Genomic DNA, 24,971 nt, shown 5'->3' with positions numbered 1-24,971 from the left:
TGCTACATATTTTGTTCATGATAGGTGCTGCAAATGATTTACTGACCACCACAACAGACCAGCAAATGGGGGCAGCTTTGACATTTTTGGACGCCTATCATCAATATGGTGTTTGGTTATTGGATTGTTACTGGTGATTGATTGAACGTAGGTGGAACATGTCAATTTGGAGACAAAATTACAGTCAATGCACACAAAATTTCAAAAAGGAATTGCTTGCAAACCTTGTATTTTACTTGCTCTTTGGTAATCATATCAGAAAACAAGTAACAGTTTCAGGATAACAGGAAGATTATGGAAATTGTGGTATGGTGTGCTTCTGTGACTATCTTCAATGTGATGAAAACATGAACTTTGGAGCAGTCAAACTTAGTTCAGCCTCAAAAGATCATTCAAATAAACGCAGAGGAAAGTTGACATCCAAAGTTTTGTTTATGTATCAATGCCTGATCTGCCACCGCAAACTGCACACAAGATCACTTTCATTCATTCAAACAGGAGATTTCTTTCTCATTTAACCTTCGGTCCAGACCTTGCACTGAGCGACTCTCATACGTTAAGACAAAAATGTAGTCTTGGTTAACAGAAGAGTGCTTTGATGATGAGGAGCTCCAGTTGCATATTACAGAGTGACTGAGATCGCAGACAGCAGAATTCTGCAATAAAGGAATTATGATCGCTATAAGTGCCTTTATTTGTTTCGCGATAAAGTAGAAATGTTGTATTTTGTTGCTATTTTAAATATTGCAGAAATGTAGTGTTTAGTCCCTGCACAATGGAATAAATAGCACAGTTTTGGATGCACTTGTTGTCGGAAGAACGAACAGTTCAAAAAGTTTCTGCCATTCATTCTGTTATCTTAATTCACACTAAGTTAGGTTTCGATAAAAGTTTGGCATTGTAAATCATGAATTAGGATTCAAGCTCAATTTTGAAGACGTACATGTAAGTATAATTTAAATGACGAGTAATGAGATTTGATATCTCAACAAAATACCAATTGTTTAATTGTATAAATTTAACTTAAAAGCCATCCCCCGTGTGTCACCCTTATCACTAATATTTCTTCCTCATTATTTCCTGACTCGTTCCTTATATTTTATTGCTGCAAGCAAACTTTCAAAAACTATGGAAACTGGTACAATGAGGTTTTTAGGATTGTAGGTTAGTTTCAAGCTGTTGCTAGCCTTTTTCAACTGTTTCAGCTACAGAAATTAATTGGTTAATCACTTGACAGCAGATTTAGTAGATCAACCGGAAGATGCAACCATATAAGATTAGATTGGCTTAAAACTTAAGGCAGTAAAAACAGAATTGAATTATATTCAGAGCTAAAACAGAACGAGGCTTTGGACACTCTTTATTATCTACATAAATTTGTTTATTTTTAAGAAATATGTCCATGGTTGCTAATGTTGGTGCACATTGTTTTACTGCTTTTGGTTGCACTATTTGGATATGTTTTTATGCAGATGAAATGGGGACAGGATGAAGATATCAAGTCATAACTCCTGTTAGGTTTCAGTGTATCAAATCCGAGAAATCAACCACTACTTACAGGTATTATGATTTTAGAACAACACTACAGAGGAATTTATGATTAAAAAAATGTTGTATCTATTTACTTCAAAGCCTACTGTAGTATTCAGAACTGTACCGGTATTGGTAATTAAAAAGAAAATAAACCATCATTGGTAGTTTTAAAAAATTAAACCAGTATTGGTAACTTAAAAAAATTAAACCAGTATTGGTAACTTAAAAAAATTAAACCAGTATTAGTAATTTAAATAAAATTTAAATTACTTTTAATTATTTTAGTCAGAGTTGAATCCTGATGAATATTAGCCGGACTTGTGTTAAAGCATCCCACGAAAACTGAACAATATACAACGCTGCGATTAAGGTTTTCCTTACAGAGTTTTTAGAGAGTACTAAACATAAATTCATTAAACAAAAATTATGGTTATAAAAAATTAATTTTTAATATAAAAAAGGTTTTAATTCCCAAAGTAATAAATAACTTCTTATAGCCAATGTTAATTATTGTAGTAAACAAGATTGAGGTAACATTTTTAGAGTACTTTATCATGAATTGTAGACTCATTGATACTTTTGAATTTTGATTCCAGGTAAACTGTATTTAAGTGAGTAATTGTATAACTTTAGTTGTCCAATTGAGAAGGAAACCATAATTAATTGGGTTGACATTTAAAAATGATTTAATCACAATATTTAAAAAAAATCTTTGACAAACAGCACCTCGAAAAAGATCCAGTAGTTATGAAAATTGTATAAAGGTCTGGAGAGTATAAAGCTCTTCAGTGAATTCTGTGATAATTTCTTGCAATCACAGCTAAATAGGTGATGCTTTTGATGATAGCGAAATCTGTGATGGTTTCCCACAATCGCGGCAACATACATGATGATTTTCTGCGATTACAACAGCATCCATGATCTTTTGTAATCATCGCAACATCCATGATGATTTGTTGCGATGTTGCATACGTCCGTGATCATAATATCTTGAAATCGCCCCAAAATTTGTGATGATTTCCCATGATTGCAGCAGTTCTTTGATCATTACTTTCAATCGCAGCAAAACCCGTGGTAATTTCTTGAGATCCAAGCAAAATCTGTGATCTCAACCCCTGTGACTTTTTTGGCGATCTTGACCGCATCTGTAATAATTTTGCAATTTCGGCAAAATTTGTGACTGATTTTCCGTAACCGCGACAAAGCCTGTTAATTGTGATGGTTTTCCGTAATTGCAATTTTCAACTAAGTAAAACGAGAAAAATCGGTGATTACTGACGGATCTTGTGGCTACTTTTATTTCAATTTTCCCAATTTTTTACAAAACTCACGGTTAAATAAGCATTTTTTCCGGTCATAAAAATTCACGTGTATTTCCTAGTTTTTGAGGTGTTCAGGTCAGCTTGCCAGAAACATCTCTGTTGTGACGAATCTTAACATCACTTTTAACAACTATATAATTTATTACACAATTATAGTTTACAACTACAATGAAGATATCTATCCTTTGTTAAACATAATTCCTATTTATTAACAGTAACGTAATTTATCTTGTAACAAAATTATTATGAAGAATTTAAGAATCCATATCAAATGGCGACACAGCTTTGTGTTCCAAGTGAGGGAAAAACATCTTGTTTACCCCACGGATGTAATACCACATAGTGAAGCTTGGTCAGACATATCATCTTGTTCCTCATGATAATATTTCCAACTGCGTTATAAAAACATTATTTTATAATAATTAAACTTTTGTTTTAATTACTGCATATCAACTTTATTTTACTTTTACTCTAAATGTCCAGGTAATCTAGATCAAATAATACAAAGCTAGTTCTTCTATTTAATTTAATTGCACATTCAAATTTTCATCCAAGTGTATCAGGGTGGTTTTAAATCAAACCCAGTATCAAAAATGTTACAATTTTTTCCCATACAGTATTTATGTAAAAACATTTGGCCAGTTTTATCTACCAAGCAACTGTGTAATCAAATCCAGCATAATTGCAACCCAACCAAGTCAAAAAGCTTGCGACAATTCCCGTCGATAGTTAAAGGCAATCTTATGGCGACTTATCAATTTCTCTATTCTTATTCAAATAAATTTTAATTGCAGCAAGTAATTTGACCAAGGTATGAAATAATCTTGAACGTCCTGGCACTGCACCTCAAGTTGTTGCCTACCAAAACCAGAAGCTCCCTCCCTGGGTTGTTGAAAATCCTTCCCTTGCCTATAATAGAAGTTTGAAAAACCATCAACTTATCTTCTGATAAATCTCACTTTCATATTAACATCACATTCATCTTACAACATAGCACACTGTGGTTATTTTCTGTTTTCATATTTATCATGCACAATATGTCTTGATGAAATTGTGTCTCCTACTATATTCAGAAGCATCTTATTCTTCTTAATCTACTACAGAAATATTCATTAGATGCATTGGATATTCTTTTAAACATGTATAAAAGTACTGTTGATTTAACTCAACTTGTGCCTGTGTTTTGCTTTTGTTGTACACTTTCAAGTCCTTCCTCGTTCTTCAGTTTTTAAGCTTAAATTTTTCATACTGATGTTTTTGAAGAAATTTTTATCTCCTGTTGTTTGGACTATTGGTGTTAACACCTAATGCTCATTACCATTCAACACTTTATGGATTCAACAAATAATGAATTTAAAAAAAATATATTGTTGTTTCCTTTTCCAGCATCTCTTGTTATATTGTTTATATAAAAACTATAACAATATGTGTAGACAGCATTAATGGGTAATGCATAAGGTATAAGACAATAAAACCCTATATTTTAGTAAGCAAGTCTTCCTATAGTTTTTCGGTTCAGATAAGATAATTGTCTTATGAATTTTTCGCCAACAGGTTTTTTCAAAAGATTTTCATTCAACATTTCAGCTATTTTTCAGATAGAAAAATATTTGACAACACCATTCCTGCTCCGGAACTGATTTATTTTCAGTTAGTAAAATAAAAATGCTTCCAAAGCGAAGTGAGTTTACATTGCTGGACTCTTGAACTTGTAGTACCTTGAATAAAACTATATTCTTTGATGAATTTACTCTGACCCAAGCTTCACTATGATAACATACTCAACCATTTTGACAACAGTCATGCCTGTTGAATACAATACATCCACAACACATCCTAAGATGTATCAAGAACAAGTGGATCAAAATCTAAAATACTCGTCCTGTTCAAGATCCAAGCCTGAAAACCATTTTGTACAAACATTTCACCACCACACAAATGAAAGCAATGAGACGAGATTTTAGTACACAATAAAATAGTGATGAAACTGAAATCTCAACATTAAACATCATTAACACAGAATACAATTTGACAAAACAATTGATGTTAAAAAAATATATAAGGGGGCCATTCCATATCAAATCAACAAGGGTCACAACCCGACCATCTCGGATTTTTATAAAATTTTCCACGTTTGTTACCCTTACAAATACAAACACAGAACATTTTTTTGTTTATTTTTATCTCTTCCCGTTTATTTATAATTAATTTTTAAAAACTTCCAAAATCGGTGTTTTTTACTTGCGGGGAGATCTTGAAAAATTCACAGACTGAGTTCTATTCATGCTAGAGAAGGCAGAAAGGTCTCATTTTATTCCTGTTGTTCAGGGCTTTTATTTGATATGCAACATGTCTATATTCTAAAATATTCCATTTTCCAAGAAAGTTTAAAAAAATGTTACGTACCGTATTTAAAAAAATGGTATTTTAAAAATTCTGAAAAAAATGTATGATGTACTTTACACTATTGACCATAAATGCTGTAAGTTTCATTATGGGACGGACATGGGATCATACCTAAACACTACATTTTCAAAGTAATGTTTCTGAGTGAGCATTTATTGCGCATTGGCTGCATAATGCCTAGTTCGGAAAAACGTTTGTATCAAGAAGTGGCCCTACTTATGAACAACTGGGCTGTCTGTCAAACTATTTACTATATGCTGCAAGTTTCATCGTGTCTTCTCTTGGCTTTAAGATTACTATGAACATAATAATTATTAAAAATAAAACAATGTTGTTCATATTAGCCCAAAAGTTTGTTGTTGTATCTCCATTTTTATAAGGTAGTGAAAGTAGCCCCCACATTTCATCTCATTGAAGGGTACAGGATCTGAATCTAAATCTGTTAAAACTCGCTCTATTTGGCTTTCATTTGAGTTAGAGTATTGTTTTGTCGTAATTTTGTTTCTGGTAAGAGGAAGAAAAGCATGCAATTTTTGAGTGCCAGTGATGGTGCAACACTTATCAAATCTTTCCTTTAGTTTCAGTTGTTCTTGGATGTAGGTAGTCTTCTGTTGAGGAAAATTTGAAATGAATTCCATCTATGTTGTCTTTATCATACTGGTAAAATTGATGAGGATTAAGAATTTGTTCCGAGAGAGGTCGTTGTAAACTTGCTCGTGCCGTCAACCGTTTTACTGTGCCACCAACACCATCACTGACTCCTTTCCCATGAGAAGTGGCAGAGAAATTCCATTCAGCAGGCATACCAAAGTCATTGTCATCGTGGCATAGATTTATAAAGTTATTTTTTGTTTTCATACTGTACTGCTGAACCATCTGAAAAGTAATATATTTTTTATGGTTTCTTGCCAAAGTGCCGGTTAAGAAATTCAATTAAATGAGTTTGGAAGAGATGCACTGCTATTGTGTTGTGAGTTAAGTGTTCTGACATTACCCCAAAACTCACATGTTTGATTTGATAATCTTCTGTGTAGTATGCAACAAAAGGGTGGACGGTTGCTTGTGTATTTGTCCAGTGATAACCATGTACCTCATCTTGGACAACAAATGAATAGTTTTCAGAAAAGTCACAAACTACTAAAAATTCACCTTCCTTTAGGTCACTCTTTTTGCTGCTCTGGAAAATGGATTGTTGTGTTGCAATGAAAGAGTGTCGTTTAAGTTGGTCAAGTTTTTCAATTAACAAATCGATGAACTCTTCTGAAGATGATGTAATAGTTTCCAATGAAGTTCGATCAACTGTTATCCATTTTTTGTAAGACACTTGGTCTTTATTCTTGGCATCAAAAGTGTCTCTGAAAAAATCTGGCAATGTTTCAGTTTTTGGATAAAAGTTACAATCACTGAAATAGCAGCTGGGCGAAGGAGGATTACACATCACTCTAGCAATACAGTGATTATATGTTATTTCTTCTTCAGCCAATTTTGATATCTTGCAACCATTAACTTGCAATCAACTTGAAGTTTTGGTGTATTGTACAGACCCAAACACTATGAGGGCCACTTCCACCTGCTAACAAGCAATTCTTAGGCATTAAATCTGCAAATTTTGAAAAACCAATCTTCACATTGGTTTACTCATCTTTGAATTCAGAGTAAATTTCTTGAGGTTACTTAGCACTAATCGCTTTTGGCCTTGTGTTTTTTTTTTGCCATTTAGCTAGTATGGTTACAAAATCTATTTTCCTGGCATTAGTCTGCTGATATCATCAGAACAGTAAAAACTTTTGACTAAGTCACAGTTTTCTGATCAAGCAATTTTCAAGGTTTAGGGTTAGGATGAGATAATATTCCCTTTTCTTTTACCAATCCCTTAACTTTCTTAGCCATGTAGGCCTATGTGTGTGTAAGTATGCTTACTTCATATAACTTTCTTTTTTAATTAGGCTTATTATGCAGCTGTTTCAAGGTGTAGGCATAGTGAATGTTAACCCTCTTCTGATCAATGTATCTACATTACTCCTAAGTTTTAGTATTTAGGTGTGATCCCATGCCCGTCCCATAATGAAACTTACAGCATTTATGGTCAATAGTGTAAAGTACATCATACATTTTTTTTATAATTTTAAAAATACCATTTTTTAAATACGGTACGTAACATTTTTCAAAACTTTCTTGAAAAATGGAATCTTTTAGAATATAGTCATGTTGCATATCAAATTAAAGCCCTGAACATCAGGAATAAAATGAGACCTTTCTGCCTTCTCTAGCATGAATAGAACTCAGTCTGTGAATTTTTCAAGATCTTCCTGCAAGTAAAAAAACGCCGATTTTGGATGTTTTTAAAAATTAATTATAAATAAACGGGAAGAGATAAAAATAAACAAAAAACAGTTTTCTGTTTGTATTTGTTAGAACTATAAGCATACCAAATTTCAAAGTAATCCAAGATGGTCAGGTTGAAAACTGATTTTTATTTGTTGATTTGATATGGAATGGCCCAAGGGGCTATTACATCTTTGTAGTTTCTCGTGATTAAGGCCGCAGCTGCAAAGAAAAACATAGTAACAAAACATTGTACAAACTAAGTTCACAGACAGAGTGAACGGACTCATGCTCAACAGAATGAATCTGGGGAAGGTCGACTTTAACCATCTTCATCTTTCAAACAAAATGTACAGAGAAAGTGAAGGGGAAATATCTTCTGACAGGACAGTCCTCCTCGTTTCTTCTTTCCAAATTGGAAGAATTTGAAGCAAGATTCACATTATGTTGAAATCAACAAAGATGTTTAAACAGTAACAATGTCAACTAATTTCATGTCTTGAAGTTAAGATAAGAACTTAGTTGTTGACTAAAAAGAATTCCAACATTGAAATAAAATCAATTTATTACATTTAACATTTAACTAGAGTTTGCAAATGTGAAATAACTATCATGACTGCTGCTTTTGAATACAATCCTGCTTCATTTCAAAGAATTCTTTTGCCTGCTTTTCTTCTTTGTTTCAACTTTATGGCAATACATTTTATTTTACGATTGTTGTTTCTAGAGGAATTCTTGGTTTTTCTAGTGACATCAGTCCGCACGCTTTCCTTCTTAGTTTTAACAAACAAATTATTTTACAATTGTTGTTTTAAGACGAATTCTTGAAGTTCCAGTGACATCATTAACAGGCTTTGCTTTTCTTCTCAGTTAAACAAACAAATAGTTTTCTATAATAGTAATGAAGCTTTGAGTAATAAATTTTATTGGTTAAATTGTTGCTTTCGGATGAAATCTGGCTTCCTGTGGTTCCATTCCTACTTCTTTGGTATGAGTTAGCTTCAATTTCAAGAAAAAAAGAATACTTATTGAAAATATTGGTTTTATCCTTGCAAAAAAGTTTGTTAACAAAATTACTAGTTAAAGATATTTAATTCCTTTGTTAATATAAGCTTTCATTGATAATCAAGTAAGTATGGTACTTAAGTGATACTACTAGTGTATAAAATTTAATTCAACTTTACCGTTTTCAAAGAGAAATGCAGCTCTGCTTTAAGCTCTGTTTCAGTTTGGAAAATATATTTTTTTTTAAATAAAACTCAAAAGGTAAAGTAAAAAATGGCAATCAATTGTTAAAAAATTTCTTCAAACTCAAATATTTGTATGGAAAGTTAAGAAAAAGTCTTCATTGCTTTAATATCAATAATTTGTTGCGTTCACAGTATTCCTGGTGTGATATTGGAGATAGCAAACATGCTATAATAAGTTGACCAATAATTCTTCTTCGTTATCATTAAATTAAATAATTAATTTAAAACTGATATACTCAAACGTTGGCATGAAATTAAAAATTCTCACATGATGTCTCTTCTGTTTGCCTTCAAATTTACTGTGGTAAAATATATTCATGTAGCAAATCTTCATTTTTAACTAATTAACTGAAAATGTATGTCTATGAATTCTCTTCACACAAAGGTCTACTATACAACATTTATAAATCTTTGTGTAGTATTACTTTTAACTATTAAAACAAAATTGATAGTTGTGGAATAAGTTATAATAAATTTACTGAGCCTTTTTAGTAACAGGTGATTTTTTTGGTTTCCAGTCGATGACAATGGGATATTTTTAGTTTTCTCAAATTCCACATGCCTGCAATTCCTAAAAGTTATCAGTATAACGCTACACTTGTTTTTATATACTCCAGTTTTTATTGAATAGTTAGATTTGTCTACTCAACTTTTATTAAATCTTTAGATTTGTCTACTTCATTTCCTTGGAACTTCAGATTTATCTTATTTTCTTAAATCTTCAGATGTATTTACTTCCCTTGAATCTTCAGATTAATCTACCTACTTTTCTTGGAACTTCAGATTTGTCTACTCTATTTCCTCGAAACTTCAGATCTAATTCTCTCGAATCTCCAGTTTGTCTAATCCATTCCTTGAAACTTCAGATTTATCTTCTATCGAATCTTCATATTTGTCTACTCCATTTACTTGAAACTTCATATTTATCTAATTTCGTTGAATCTTCAGTTGTATCTCAATCTCTCCAATCTTCAGATTTGTCTACTCAATTTCCTTGAAACTTCAGATTTATCTACTTTCCTTGAAACTTCAAATGTATCTATTTCTCTCGAATCTTCTGATTAATCAACTCCATTTTCCTTTAAACTTCAGATTAATCTACTCCACTTTCCTTGAAACTTCAGATTTATCTAATTTGAATTTATCTACTTTGAATCTTCAGACTTATCTTCTTCCCTTGAATCTTCAGTTTTATCTACTTTCCTTGAAACTTCAAATGTATCTATTTCTCTCGAATCTTCTGATTAATCAACTCCATTTTCCTTTAAACTTCAGATTAATCTACTCCACTTTCCTTGAAACTTCAGATTTATCTAATTTGAATTTATCTACTTTGAATCTTCAGACTTATCTTCTTCCCTTGAATCTTCAGTTTTATCTACATTCCTTGAAACTTCAAATGTATCTATTTCTCGCGATCTTCTGATTAATCAACTCCATTTCCTTGAAACTTCAGATCTATCTATTTCTCTTGAATCTTCAGATTTATCTTCTTCCCTTGAATCTTCAAATTTATCATCTTCCCTTGAATCTTCATATTTATCTACTTTCCTTGAAACTTCAAATGTATCTATTTCTCACGATCTTCTGATTAATCAACTCCATTTTCCTTGAATCTTCAGATTTATCTTCTTTCCTTGAATCTTCAGATTTATCTACTTTCCTTGAATCTTCAGATTTATCTACTTTCCTTGAAACTTCAGATCAATCTAATCCACATTCCTTGAAACTTCAGATTTATCTATTTCTCTTGAATCTTCATATTTTTCTTCTTCCCTTGAATCTTCAGTTCTATCTACTTCCCTAGAATCTTCATATTTATCTTAAGTGTTTTTATTTAAATCAACAGAGACTATTTTCTTTGAAACATAAGATTTGATCCACCTCCTTTGAAATGTCAGATTTTATCCAGTCCTCATTCTTTTTATCAATCAACTCCATTTTCCTTGAAACTTCAGATTAATCTACTCCACTTTCCTTTAAACTTCAGATCTATCTATTTCTCTTAAATGTTCAGATTTATCTTCTTTCCTTGAATCTTCAGATTGATCTACTTTTGTTGAAACATCAAATGTATCTACTTCTCTAAAATCTTCAAATTTGTCTTTTCCATTTCCTTGAAAATTCAGATTTGTCTGATTTTCTTGAATCTTCAGATTTATCTAATTCTCTTGAATCTTCAGATTAATCTATTCTACTTTCCTGGATACTTCTGATCAATCTACTCCACTTTCCTTGAAGCTTCAGATCAATCCTCTTTCCTTGAAACTTCAGATTTATCTATTTCTCTTGAATCTCAAAAGATTTATCTACTTCCCTTGAATCTTTAGATTTATCTACTTTCCTTAAAACTTCAAATGTATCTACTTCTCTTGATTCTTCTAATTAATCAACTCCATTTTCCTTGAAACTTCAGATCAATCTACTTCACTTTCCTTGAAACTTCAGATTTATCTATTTATCTTGAATCTTCAGATTCATCTACTTCCCTTGAATCTTCAGTTCTATCTTCTTCCCTAGAATCTTCAAAATTAACTAAAGTGTTTTTATTTCAATCAACAGTCACTACTTTCTTTGAAATATTAGGTTTTATCCACTCCACTTTCTTTAAAACGTCACATTTTATCCACTCAATGTTCTTTGATCTTCAGATTTATCTACTTCACTTGCCTTGAAACTTCAGCTTAAGTTGTATCCTGGTTCATTTATACAATCTATATCCTGACTCATTCCATCTTCCAGTTAATTAATTATGGTGCAGGTAAGTTAATTTTCTAGCTTTTTAGCAGACACAAGGAAACATTTTTTAAAATTTATTTTCCTTTTTGTAAAAAAAATTTGCAGTTTATTTGTCATCAGAGATGATAAATATTAGTTTTGTAAATTTAAGAATAGTACAAACTATTTGCTGACAATTTAAAATATGAAGTTTTAAAATTATAACTGAGTCGAGCAGTTTCAACATTTCAAATCTTGATCTTCTTTGCATTTTTATTCTATTTTGGAATATTGTTTTACATATCTTTAGATTCAGTTCTTGCGTGTGGGTGAAGACGAATAAAATCTTAGTCTTGAAGCAGTAGTATTCTGTGGTTCTGACGATAAATTGTATAAGCAAATCAATGGAAAATTGACTTTACATTTACTATAATAATGTTAGTCTCCTTTAGATATTATGACAAAATATTCAAATTATGTTAACAAGAAATCTCAGATTGTATTCTGCTTAATGTTAAGCTGCACATTTGCGACTTTTTTTTACCGTACTTTGTTCTTGATAATTAAATGCAGCATTAAATGTAAAAAATATTATTAGAAATTATTTTATGATACTAATGACCTTTTTTGATGCTTCAAACGCACACATTTTCCACTTGCATGGTCCTTTGAATAAACGTGGCTTGTTAATGTAAAAATTGAAGTAAACCAAAGGTTTTTGATGAAATAACTGTAAAGATAAGGTATTATAATATCTAATTGAGTGAGTCGGATGAATGTTCATAATTATATTCTACAGCAACAGTAAATTTAACACTTTAAACTTGCATTTCAAAACAGTTTGCTGGAATAAATTACAATTTACAGCTCAAAAAATTGTGTGATCTCAAAATGTAAATGAGGGGACAAAGGTATAAGTACTTTCAGCGGGAATCTCTGAAGTCGGCAGTGGCCATCCAAAAGAGGGTGGGTTAAGTGTCTCCAACCCCAATGGACCGAGGGTCATTCAATCGCTGGTGCATATCTGGCTACTGCTCTCGGAAGAAATATATTTTCACCCTTATGAAGTACTAATGTTTCAGATTGTATCATTTTCTTTCTTTAACTACTCAAAACAACTGTCCAACTTTTAGCCTTAAAATTGTCCCAATGCAGATAGTTCCTCGTAGTACGTTACAGACATGAAATTGGACTTTTCTTTCCACATTCTATGAAATTCAACAAAAATTCTACAATCAGAAAAAGCACAATATATTCTACTTATGAAACATTAACCCGACTCACAAAAAGATTTGGCCAAAAATAAATACAAACTTTGAGCATTGAAGCTATAAGAATCTTCTTCCTCTTCATAATTTTTCCATTTTTGAGATTCTTGATTGTTTTTCCATTTTGGTGGCTCTTGGTTATTTTTCCACTTTTGTGGCTGTGAGTAGTGATTGTTGCTATAGCCTCCTCTGACATTGAAATTTCCTCTGTTATTATAATATCCTCTAAACTTTTGTCCATCCACTCCCCCTCTCATGCCTGAAGATGTAAACATTGCTAGTTACTTAACACAAAAATTCAGAAGAAAAATAAAAAAAAAAAACTCTGCAAAACCTCCAGATGAAAAACTGCTCACGCTCCTTCAGCATTTGTTTCCTGAAAATATATTAATTTTATCCTAGGAAAAAATTAGAGTCCCAAAATAAAAAAAAACCTTGAAATCGAGATAAAGAATTTAATAAACAAAAGATGAATTGTTTTAACTTTACATAAGGTTTCTTCACTTTTACAATTAAGTTTTTAAAAGCTCTCCTCTTGCCTTTTCATAATTATTCCGATCCATTGTAATCTTCAATGATGATGCAGGGGTTGCTTCACTGGTTTAGTGTTGCTCCAATAAGGACATAATCAAGCACTTGAACCAGCTTAATATATTTATGTTAACAATAGATGTTAAGACGTAAAATCTTCTTCTTATGACGATGTTGTCTTGTAGTTTGGTTGGAATATTCAAATTGGTATTGGTTATTTCACTTTCAAAAATAAGGAATTTTCTCATATAATATGATCAATATTTTTCTGTAATATCTCTCTTTTTAAGTACAATTCAATCTTTCTGAGCTTAGAACAGTTTCAAGGAAATAGTGCTACTTCAGTTAGTAGTTTATGATCGTATTAAACAATTCTGAATATGAATCTTGTAAAGAAAACATGAAATTATTTGTACTACCCCATGTTAAAATTTGCATCTGCGATCTAACTGCTAAGTATGTACCTCTTAAAGCCTGTTTACATCAAATCCTCTACTGCCACAAGTAAATCAAACTTTCTTTTAAAGGTCAACTTGTCCACGTTCTAGTTATCCTTTTATTTTTCAAACAATTCTTTTTACAATGAATATTTTTCTTTTCTTATTGAATGTGTCTTAAATCAGCAGTTGAAAGGTTTTTAGAGCACTCATGTTGAATTTTTTTTTATCAAAATATCTAATATCCAATTGCTGAGAATTAGAAAAGACTGTGGTCACTGTCCAATTGTTTTATTCCATGGTGTTGTATTTTAAGGTTAATCAAGTTGTATTTTTGAACGTTTTCAAATAAAAATTTGTCAATAAAATATATCAAACACTTTTTGAGTGTTATAAACTTTTGTTAATGTTTCAAGGTCTGTTCACAAAGTATGTTATAAGCTAAAAGCAAGCAGTTGGACAATTGTATTGAACATTTCCAGTTTCTATATGGTCCAGTCTCATAACTAGTTGAATGGATCCCAAGCTTGTCAAATGCCCTTGAAATCGAGACTTTATCTTCTCCCAGTTCAGTCTTTTCTACTTCTCTTTCTTTCTGTAATAGCCTGAAGAACACGTCCTGTGTTTCCTTATTTCCCCCTAAACAATAGGCAAACTTTCCAACATCAATTATTATGGTTGATTCCTCTTAACTGTATCTTGAATTTATGAATCTCTTCATTTTCATGTTTCCTGGATATGATATGATGTTGTCTCGAAGCCATAAATCTTCGGGATTAAAGAAAATACGTCAATCCAAGAATTTTTGTTTATAAGTATCTTGTTTCTTGAGAGAGAAAAAAACATGTAGATTTTGTGTTCAATGGATTATTCAATCTTCTGAGCTCTTCTTTTTCTTGATCAATTGTATATTGATGAATGTTCAAACATCAACATATTTGTATATTATTCTTGGAGTACTCAAAAAAAAATTAATTTCTTCTTGACAGTAGTTGGATTTTCTTCAGGAACATGTTTTTACCTTAGTCTTGCTTGTAGAGAATTTTACAATGATTATTCTTGCACTATCTTGAAATTTATTAAAAAATGCTATGCTGCACTCTTGAATCATTGCTGTGCTGTTTTGTTGTAACAAAGCCTAATCTTGATCTCTGAAATTGTCAGCCGTTACTTTGTAACTGCTTACATTTAGATTAACGAGGACCCATCTAGATAAATAAATAAACAAAAATACATCCTACAACACATGTTATATGCATTAAAAAAAGAAAAATAAAGATGTCTTTTTCCTTACCAGTAGAAGAGTGCAGCTTTCAACTCTGCTGGTCCAAGCTTTGGTTAACCTGCGTAATCATACCATACAAAATATAGCCTAACCTAGATAATAAATGACAGAAGAAATCCAGAATAAAAGATGTGTTTTAAAACGGAAAGTATTTCAAGTTTTTAAAAAAATATTAAAAAATGCAATAAATTTACGGGCCCTTTAAAAATACATATTAAATCCTTGAGAGTCCAAAAGTCTTCGTTGATATCCCAGTCCAAGATCCATGCAATCCAAAATGCGTTTTTGCCAGAATATTATAAGTAGAGCAGTCCTTTTAACATTTAAATTTCTTAATAAAATTCCTTTAATTCTTATTTTTAATTCAATGATATTACTTTCAGGATTGAAAAGTTTTTTAAAGTATTTTTTTTTTGTAAAAATTACAGTTAATATTGGATCAAATAGAACATTATTTTTAAATAATTCATAAAACTGGCATATTCTTTTAATTTAGTTGTTTCGGTCAATTTTATTTAAGTAAATCACAAAAAGCTCTTGCAATAGCATTGTTCTTTAAGTTCAACAAATTATTTAAATTTATTTCATGAATATTTTTTACAATTTCATCAAATCCTCCAATCTCCAGAGTATCCAGGTTTCTTTTTTTGCCAATAGGTACTTGTTATTCCAAAAAATTGTTTATTCAAATTAATTTAAACTTTGAATTTTTAAATCATAAAAATTTAAATCTGTAATATAAATTTAATATTGAAAATGATAGAATCCGTGGAAAGCCGGGTCCAGATGTTAAGGTACCTTTGTCTCGTCCATTGTCGTAATAGCGATATGCTCTCTCGTACTCGTCTATTGGGGAAGGACCAAAAAAATTAAAAACTGTAAAGGTTAGTCTGGAAGTAAAACTTATATGGACCAACTACTGCATTTAGGTCCACTTTTGAACCAAAAACAAATTCTGAGCACTGTGGTTTCAAAAACTTAATCCTAATACACATGCAATAAACTTTTCTCTCTACTGTAAACATTTCAGTTTTTTTATAAAAGTAACTGGATTATTTTAGCTTAGAATTAGCAGTTTCCTCAGACAATATGTGAATAACTATTCAATATATTTAGAAAATAAAATATGTACAATAAAACATGAGTACTGTTAGTAAATCAATAAATAAGGTTACCTTCGTCAATCAGCTCATAGAAGTTGTAACATTGTTACGGCCGTTTCAGCATATCTATGCCATCATCAGACGTTCAGCCTTAGTGGCATCGTTAATATACAAAAACACAAACTGTCACACGCGACGTACACATACATAAACATAAACGGGGTTTTTTGACTAAACAGGCCTGTTGATTACACATATCCTGTACTTGCTCTTGAGCGGATATGTGTAATCAACAGGCCTGTTTAGTCAAAAACCCCCGTTTATGTTTATGTATATGTACATCGCGTGTGACAGTTTGTGTTTTTGTATATTAACGACGCCACTAAGGCTGAATGTCTGATGATAGCATGGATATGCTGATGTAACAATGTTACAACTTCTATGAGCTGATTGACGAAGGTAACCTTATTTATTGATTTAGTCACAAGATCAGCTCAGGGGCTAAAAAATATGGATTTTAAGTACTGTTAGACTGACACCTAGAAAAAAGTTATAGAATTAGCTTAATCGAGTTACTTTTACTTGGAACCATGTTTGAAAATTACAAACAATGAGGTTTAATAGGCCTATAAGACTTTAAAGGGGAAAAGGAATTGTTTAATGACACAGGTTTCAAAGTAAAAACAATTTTTTTTTTTGAAACAGAGTAATATTGTTAATGTCCAAAAAATATATTATGCGTGATAATCTATTAGAGATGAAATATGACATCGTCGATTCATAGTAGATCCGACAAACATGTATTACATAACTTTTAAAATATTTACTACAAATTTGTCAATAAGCAGAATAAATCAAGTAAGCTGAAGAATGAAATTTTATTTTCAGAACCCTTGAAGAGGAAACTAAGTTATTTCAAAACATCAGTATTAATTAAACCTCATTGTTTAACATAAAAATAAATACACGAGATACTAGCATGCTCAAAAATCACATCCCACCAATGTTTCCTACAATTTATAATGTTTTCTGGTGGATAACAAAAAAAAAATGGGGTTTCAGAAAATCAAGAGCATTTTAAGACGTGGACATAAAAAAAAAATTAGGAGGTAAAACAGATTATTGAAGGAACAAATTAGGATAAGATATTTGAAACAGAAAAATTATGAGTTTACTTGAAATTGGTTTTTCCATCAAATTGCTATAGAATATAGCGATGGGTGTCACATTCAAGACAAAGGAAGATTTAAAGACATATCAATAATAAAATAATAAAAAACAAAACTGTTCTGGTGGAATGGTTACAGCAGCAATAAGCATGCAAATTAATCAGAATATAACATTGCTGACTGATAAAGTAGCACTAGGCTATAAAACCATTTTTCCAAAGTAAAGGTGTTTGATTTTAATTAGTTTAGTAGCAAATAAAAGTATGGAAATTGATCAGTCAACAATGTTGTAGTTCATCAAGCAACTTAGATCGAATAGGCTCACCAGGGCGGCGAACTGGGGCTATATCTTCGGGATTTATAATACTCCTGTTAATAGTAGTGTCTCCATGATTGCTGCTCGGCTTCCTCACAATTTCTATTGTGAACTTTTTCAAATCATTAATATTATAGTCCACAGGGTTTTCAGGGCCTCTGAACTTGGGTGCGCCGCCATCGTTGTCTTCATAATCTCTTTCTCTGAATCTAAAAAAGGAAATATTGAAGTAGTAGAAGTTGTCTAAACTATTATTGATAATTCTTTACTTGAATACATTAAAAATGGAATGGATGGTGCAGCAAACAAAGAGTTTTTATGTTACAAGTATCACTCAAAAAATTGTCATATTGCATAAAAATAACTATTATTTACGACTGGTTCAATCCAGTTGTTTTCACAGTGGACAAATTCACAGCTCATTGAAGGTTATAAACTTTTTATGGTTGAATAGGTATCGTGTCTTAGTTAATTGGCATAACATAACTCACACATAGCTCACATTGGTATTTTTAAATTACACAACTCATATACATTATAGGTAACCTTAAGAGACAAGTCTCTGTAAAACCTGAAAATCATATTAACATGATAGTTTGACAGAAATATACTACAATATAGAATTAAAGAACATGTCAAATTAATGGTGCCTACCTTTCTGAGCTAGAAACGTTTCTAACTGGTCGTGGTTCTGGGTCTACAGCTGAATTGTAACGCAATTCTGGTGCTCCTCGTGATTCACCTCTTGAGCCAACTGGACTTTTGCTGAAACAAACAGTCACGTTAGAAGCAGCTGACATCAATTAAACAGGGCAGCCAGTGTTCTATCAAATTAAAATTCAAGGACAATTCCATGTTCAATATTTCAATAGAGAATACAAGTTAGGTGTGTTTTTACTGTTAACATACCTGATTTTTGGTCTCCTGGATAACTCTCTTTCTGGAATTGGTGAAGCCTTCCTTTTTATAGGAGGAGGGCTGTATGAACGCCGTTTAGGAGGAACTGGAGATCTGCTCCTCCTAAAACAAAACATTGATCTTGATCCCAGTTTTAAAAACTAGTAAATTTTAAAGACTGGCGTGAGCCCCCGTCCAAGTTCAAGGAGGTCTATAGAATTTTTTAATACACATAAATAGTCAGGTTCAGGCTTATATATCCTAATATCATTACACATAAAGACCTAATGGAGTACCTATTGTTTTTGTAAGTTAGCTAAACCCTTGATACCTAAGTGTGTGTAATGGATTCTCAACCTAATGTTAATTTCATTGCCGAAAATGTATTGCCAGATTTGTGATGTTTACAGCAAAGGTGTGATAAGGATGGCTGCAGGAGACAGTGATACCTACTTCAACTTTTAAAAAGGCCATCTTTCACAATAGGACTGCAGTGTTAGGCCTAGTCAAGTGTCTGAAAACTGATAGGAAAATCAGCAACAAAATCCATATAAGTTTCACAATAATTACAGCTTGCAGTTTTATAGTTTTCCCGAAATTCACTGAGGTTGGCTCACTAACCTGTTAAAATAGATAGCTGGTTACCGTACCAAAAATTGTAGATCTTAATAGATTATGATGAATTATAACAGAAACTTATTGCAATACTAATATTCCTGAAAGAATGAAACAAAAAAAAAAAAGCGAAAAACAAAGTTTTAACCACAATTAAGTTAATTAACCACAAACAATTAAAAAGAAAGTTTATAACAAAATGCATTACCAATAAAATTCACAAGTAGGCTCTATCTATACCAGATGTTAAAGTCTGGTATACACCTGGATACACGCTGGTGTGAACAGGCCTTTTGCCTACCGTATGTTAAGATGCAATTAATTTAGGCCTACCTGATGGATGGCCTGTATTCCCTCCTATCTCTGCCACGACTAGACGACGCCATCTCTATACGCTGTCTCGCAGGACTGTGGGCTCGACTTCTCTCAGACGAGTGGTGAGATATGAGCGGAGGTGGCGGCGGAGACCGGCGATGAGGTGATCTACCTGGCATGTCAAACCTACAAATTATAATTTATCTCCAATTTATAACATTTTAAATAATTGTGGTAGGCCTAGAGTTAGTTAATCTGTGGGCTGGGTTGATAAAAAATGGGAAGTAACTGAAACAACTAGAACATATTGCCTTCGATAGTGTTTACAGAGACAAAGAGGTGCCTCACAGGAACACTATTCCAAGTTCTTTTAACAAACTTGTTTACACTGGACAGTCCAACAGTCTTCAATAAACCGCCATCCATCCAAAGGTCTAAAAAATTGTTTTATGCAGTATTATGCCATTTTATTAGCCTTAGCAACGTCATAGGCAATCGTCAGACGTCAGGAGTCAGTACCAAGCAGACATTGAGAATGGTCATTCTGATAGCGGAAGCCTTAGTTTAATTATTTCCGCTAGTCTCACAATAACGGCTGTTTTAGCACAAATTCAGTAATCCTGCACTTAAAATAAACCTACATCACATTGGGGGGAGAGGGGGGTAGATGTGGACAGGGGCAGAAATGGACAGTTTGAATTGCCCGCTCTTTGAATGTTGGATTTAGTTGGCAATTTTGCCACAGGTAAGCAGTGGTGTAGTTCTTCTTCTCAGGAAGTTTGGAGCTCCTGCGCCAACTTTGTGTAAGGTAAGTTTTTTTGTTTAATTTTTAACAGTAAAAAGTAAAATTTCAATGCTGATTTCAAAAGGACAACTTGTTTTGAGGTTTTGTTATTATCTTACAAAGGTGTTTTAACCTGACTCTGCAGTAAATTGGCTACATTTTGATGTATATATTGCATGCTTTAACATACTCTAAAACTAAAATTTGGAGGAAAATATACAAAAATGTCACCTGGGGCACTTGTGGACAGCAAAAATGGGGCACATGTGGACGTCCACATGTGCCCCGGCCTAACCTTTAAGCATGTTTCACTGATTATTTTGCCTTAAACATAACCTGAAATATGTACTAGGTTGTGTTTTACTTAAAATAAGTAGACTTATGCAAACTAAATTTAAAGTAGTAGGCCTTATTAAAGCAGGCCTAGGCCTAAAATATTAAAACTTATGTTTTGAATGGAATATTATTCATATTTTTTGTAGGCTTCCTACCTATTTTTGAAAATGGGTCACACTACAGTTTCAATCTTTAAACACATTATCTCTAACTTGTGCAATATTTTATATTATAGGTCACAATGGTGAGAACCTACACACCCAAAACTGGACGAGCTACAATTTCTGAAGAAGCCATCCAACGGGCACTTCAGGACATTCTTAATGGAAACTGTTCCATTAGAAAGCTGCTGACCATGGGTTGTCGAAGTCAATGCTTCACAAACGTTTCAAGAAATTGGGCCTGGAAAAAGATGTGGATGCCCCAATTTTAAATCTACCGCCAGCACCAGGTAGCATCAACCAGAAATCGTTTCTTGCAACATCTGACGCCGAAGAATCGCAAGAATCGATCGATTTTGATAAAGATGGGGGAATAAGCCCACTTATTTTGACTGAGAAAATCAAAAGCGAAGAGGAATGTGAAGTGAAGAGAGATGGAGCAACATCAAAGACAATGATTTTGTTTTGGTGAAGTTGGCTTAAAAAAAAAACTGTTTGACATTTTGTTGCAAATAAGTGAAAAACATGGTTTTACTGAATTCACAGTCAATTTCTTAAGAAAAAAAGATTTGTTTGGACCTCCTAAATTTGTAATGCCTGATGTATCGGATGAGAGTGTTTTCGACGTCACTGACGTAGTTATTAAACTTGGTCAGCCTAAAGTTGTAGGAGGGACTGAAAGAGCAGTCAGCATTTTCACCTTAAAGTTTAATTTCGATAACTTTCAAATGGGATAGGCCAATTCCTTGAAAATTTTTCACTAAAGATAGTTTATAAGAGGGGCTGAAAGAGTTTAAGAATAATTGTTATCATTGTAATTATCAAAAGAAAATCTTAGGCCTATATGAGAAGCGGTTGATAAGATTGTAAGCTAATATCATGTTTTAGTGAAATTTTACTATTAAAAAGGCTTAAAAAATGGGGATGGACTTGTTAAAAACATTGTTAAATTTGTTTTAAAGACTAATAGATGTGCAAATAAACATAATTAGAAATAATTTAGGTGTTTTGAGTACATTTTCCTTGTGTCCACATGTGCCCCATGTAATTTTTTCTTTGTCCACTTGTACCCCACATTAGGGCAGAAGTGGACAGGTTGCAGATGCTAAGTAAACAAAATATTTTAAACACCATAAATGCTTTAATGACTTGAAAATCTGGTATTTCAGTTGGCAATGAGCTAAGCTATCTAAATAATTTAATATAACTAAGAAAAAACTCAAGGAAAAAAATACAAAAAATAAAATCTTAAAATTGTCCACAAGTGCCCCCCTCTCCCCCTACAGCACAGCACATTCCTACGGCATCTTCAAATTCCTAAATGGGCTGGATTAGCAATTGCCTAACAATGGTGTGCCTTAACACGCTGTATTTATTTATTTACCAACGGCAATACACCAATTTACAAAGATAACCAGTTAAGTTACAAGTTAAAAATAGTTTTTTTAAGCTGTAGAAAAATACTCAGCGGAATTCCCTTTGCTCAAAACGCTATGGACGACTAAGTTATTATACTCGCCTTTTAATAAGTTATAAAGTGCATTAACTGGTCTTGGTAGTTGTTCCCAGATTTGCCGATAGAGTGCGGCAGCTATTGGCAAATGTCTCTCGTGATAAAAAAATCACAATAACAACGTTCCCCGCCCTCTGATTGTTCAAAACGGTGGGGTGCTACACTCACTGGCCTTTGCTATGAGAGACGCCAGGCGCTATGGAAGGACTAACATTCAAGTATTTAGTTAACTCGCAGATTCTGCGGGAAACTTTGTTCTCTGCTGCGTTCACTTGGTTTTACTGTTGTTACAAAAATCATTAATCATAAATCTTTATTGTCATTTGGTAATAGTCATAGTCAGAGTTATAGTCATAGTCAAATTTCTTTATTTATCTTGTATATACATACATAAATAGTGTCACAGTAAAGTAAAATAATTATAATAATCTTATGGTAAACTACATCAAAGCTCTCTCAAAGCTATTTAAAAATTAATTGAAATAATCCATTAATCAACTTACTAGATTTAACTTACTGAAAAAAATAACAATAGGCCTACTTAAAAATTTGTATATGCTAAGTTAAATTACATGAAGTATATACATTTACATATATACCTCTGAACATCTCAAATAATCAACTAGAATCGAAAAATTCTTCCTTTGAATAACAGCTTTTTTTTTAACAAATAACTTTTAACCAGATACCGTACTTGAAGTTTTGGTTATTAATTTTGCTTTTTAAATTTTCAGGTAAATGATTTAAACATTCAGAGCCAAAATGAGTAGCTTTTTTATTAAAAAAACTAAGCCTATGTTGGGTTAAGTTGAAATTGTTCTTATGTCTAGTATTATGAGAATGTATAGGCCTACTACTGCGCAGATCTAATTCATTATATTTATTTCTAACACACATTATACATTCAAGGATATATTGGTCAACAATGTTTAGAAAACTATTGTTTTGTAAACATAGGTCTAGGCCTATAAAAGATTAGATACCTAGGCCTAACTCAAAAAGATAACGTCATTATTCTTTTTTGTTCTTCCATTCTTTCTTAGGATTCCTTTCATCCACGCATTCAAGAAGTTGCCGTGGTTGCTAATTAAACCCTTTTAGCTTCCTGCGGCTCTTGGAGCAACTAAGAACATTTTCATAAGAGATCCAGAGGTCTTATCCTACTACAATAGACTCCTTCTTATTCGGACTCCTCGGGACCGAGGCCAGTCCGGATAACGGGATTTTCTGGCTAAACCAACGTCCCCAGAAACTCGTTAAAACAGACTGCTTACTGTGATATTTGACTTAAATTTAGGAGATAATTGTATTAAGACACGTGATCACTGGTCTCAAATCCTTCCCACGAGAACTGTCGTTTCAGTAGGCCTACTGCCCACTTCCTGATGATCTAGTCCGGTTAAACCAATGTGCTGATAAAAGTTGCCTGATTACATCCTTCTCTAAAAATTAACATTTTATGGTCTAAGTGGGGTGGAGCCAACGATGTAAATAACTACTGGATTGCGCTCTCAGTGGCTTAGCGGGCGCTGTTTTCGGTCTCGCTCCCCCCACTCTCTTCTGGCAAGATAGCGGCGGCCTTCCTCACGTGCATGCTAACTGTCACCCATTTCAACACTTGTTTGATGTAACAACGGTGTGCGGTTTTTTAAAACTGTGATTAAAGTTTATCAATATCTTTAATTGTACGCTAAGTATGAGTTTAAAATGGTTGTGTCTTGTTCCGCTTACAGCTGCACCAACAGAGTACAGAAAGGCAGTGGCAATTCGTTTCACGTGTAACAATAGATCTAATAAATTAATCTAATCTAATAGATTATAAACAAGGTGTCTGAGTAAGTGTTTCCTTGACTTGTTACAGCATGTTTAACTTGGCCTAACTGAAATTTCTTTTTGTTTTCATTTTGTTGATAGTGTTAAACTAATACTGTACATATTGTAAAACATTCACAATGAAATAAATTCGTCCGGGCTTATTTTCTCAGAGGTCAGTCAACACTATGGGTTATGATGGTATGTCGGGTTGATATTCATTAGGTATAATCACTCAACTGGCTGATTATGTAACTAAAGGTAAGCTCATTAGGGCACACGATGAAGTTTTTAAGGTAGTTAAGTACATTTACAATGTATTAACTTTTCAGCTTCGACATAAAGGAAACTTTAACACAAAAAGACTATTTGTAGCCGCGTGTTCCCATTTTGTGGACACTATTTTTAAGGGGCACGTCGTGAATATTTCTTTTGGGGAAGACACCTATGAATTGCAATTAATTAAGTTTGTTTGTGACCTTTTTATTAAAATGTAGGCTATTGCCACCACTCAGCTAACCAAAAAAGTATCACGTTTACGCCTAACATACCATAAGTCTGCGACAGAAAGTCACCAAAATAATTTTATTCAAACATATTTAATGTTGTTTTCATTAATAAATCGAGTGTGAAATGACAAATTCTGTAGGCCTACTTACTATCCTTTTTTTGCAATTACTTGTTATTTTACAATGAATAGTTTTGAACTAGGTAGTCATTTCAGTTGTGTGAAAAAACATCTAAAATCAAGTTTAGTGAATGTGTTATTCAAGTTCAAATGGGTTATTCTATGCAAGAAACAAAACATACATTATGTTTTTAATTGTAAAAAGAGTTTGACATACATTAGCAATTTTTAATCTCTATATATTTAA

General features: G+C 32.5%; 1 protein-coding gene across 4 annotated transcripts in view; it reads right to left on the bottom strand.

Annotated features, from left to right (window-relative positions):
* The window catches only part of LOC128989951 (zinc finger CCCH domain-containing protein 13-like), a 68,000-nt gene that overhangs the window by 30,392 nt on the left and 12,637 nt on the right, over positions 1-24,971 (bottom strand). Inside the window, exons 2-6 of one of the 4 annotated variants that reach the window (XM_054412119.1) lie at positions 19,509-19,662; positions 18,573-18,683; positions 18,318-18,428; positions 17,673-17,872; positions 12,869-13,081 (exon numbers count right to left, since the gene is read on the bottom strand). In XM_054412119.1, coding sequence (XP_054268094.1) covers positions 12,869-13,081; positions 17,673-17,872; positions 18,318-18,428; positions 18,573-18,683; positions 19,509-19,561 — 688 coding nt within the window. In that variant the 5' untranslated portion in view covers positions 19,562-19,662. Of the gene's footprint in view, positions 1-12,868; positions 13,082-15,873; positions 15,922-17,672; positions 17,873-18,317; positions 18,429-18,572; positions 18,684-19,508; positions 19,677-24,971 lie in introns of all 4 variants that reach the window. The other 3 variants (XM_054412120.1, XM_054412118.1, XM_054412121.1) reach the window with 3 other exon arrangements.

Source organism: Macrosteles quadrilineatus, unplaced genomic scaffold (assembly GCF_028750875.1).
Source record: "Macrosteles quadrilineatus isolate MER2022 unplaced genomic scaffold, UCM_ALF_1.0 Scaffold_3__2_contigs__length_128488019, whole genome shotgun sequence".
Taxonomy (NCBI): domain Eukaryota; kingdom Metazoa; phylum Arthropoda; class Insecta; order Hemiptera; family Cicadellidae; genus Macrosteles; species Macrosteles quadrilineatus.
This window is presented reverse-complemented; position numbering and strand designations above follow the sequence as displayed.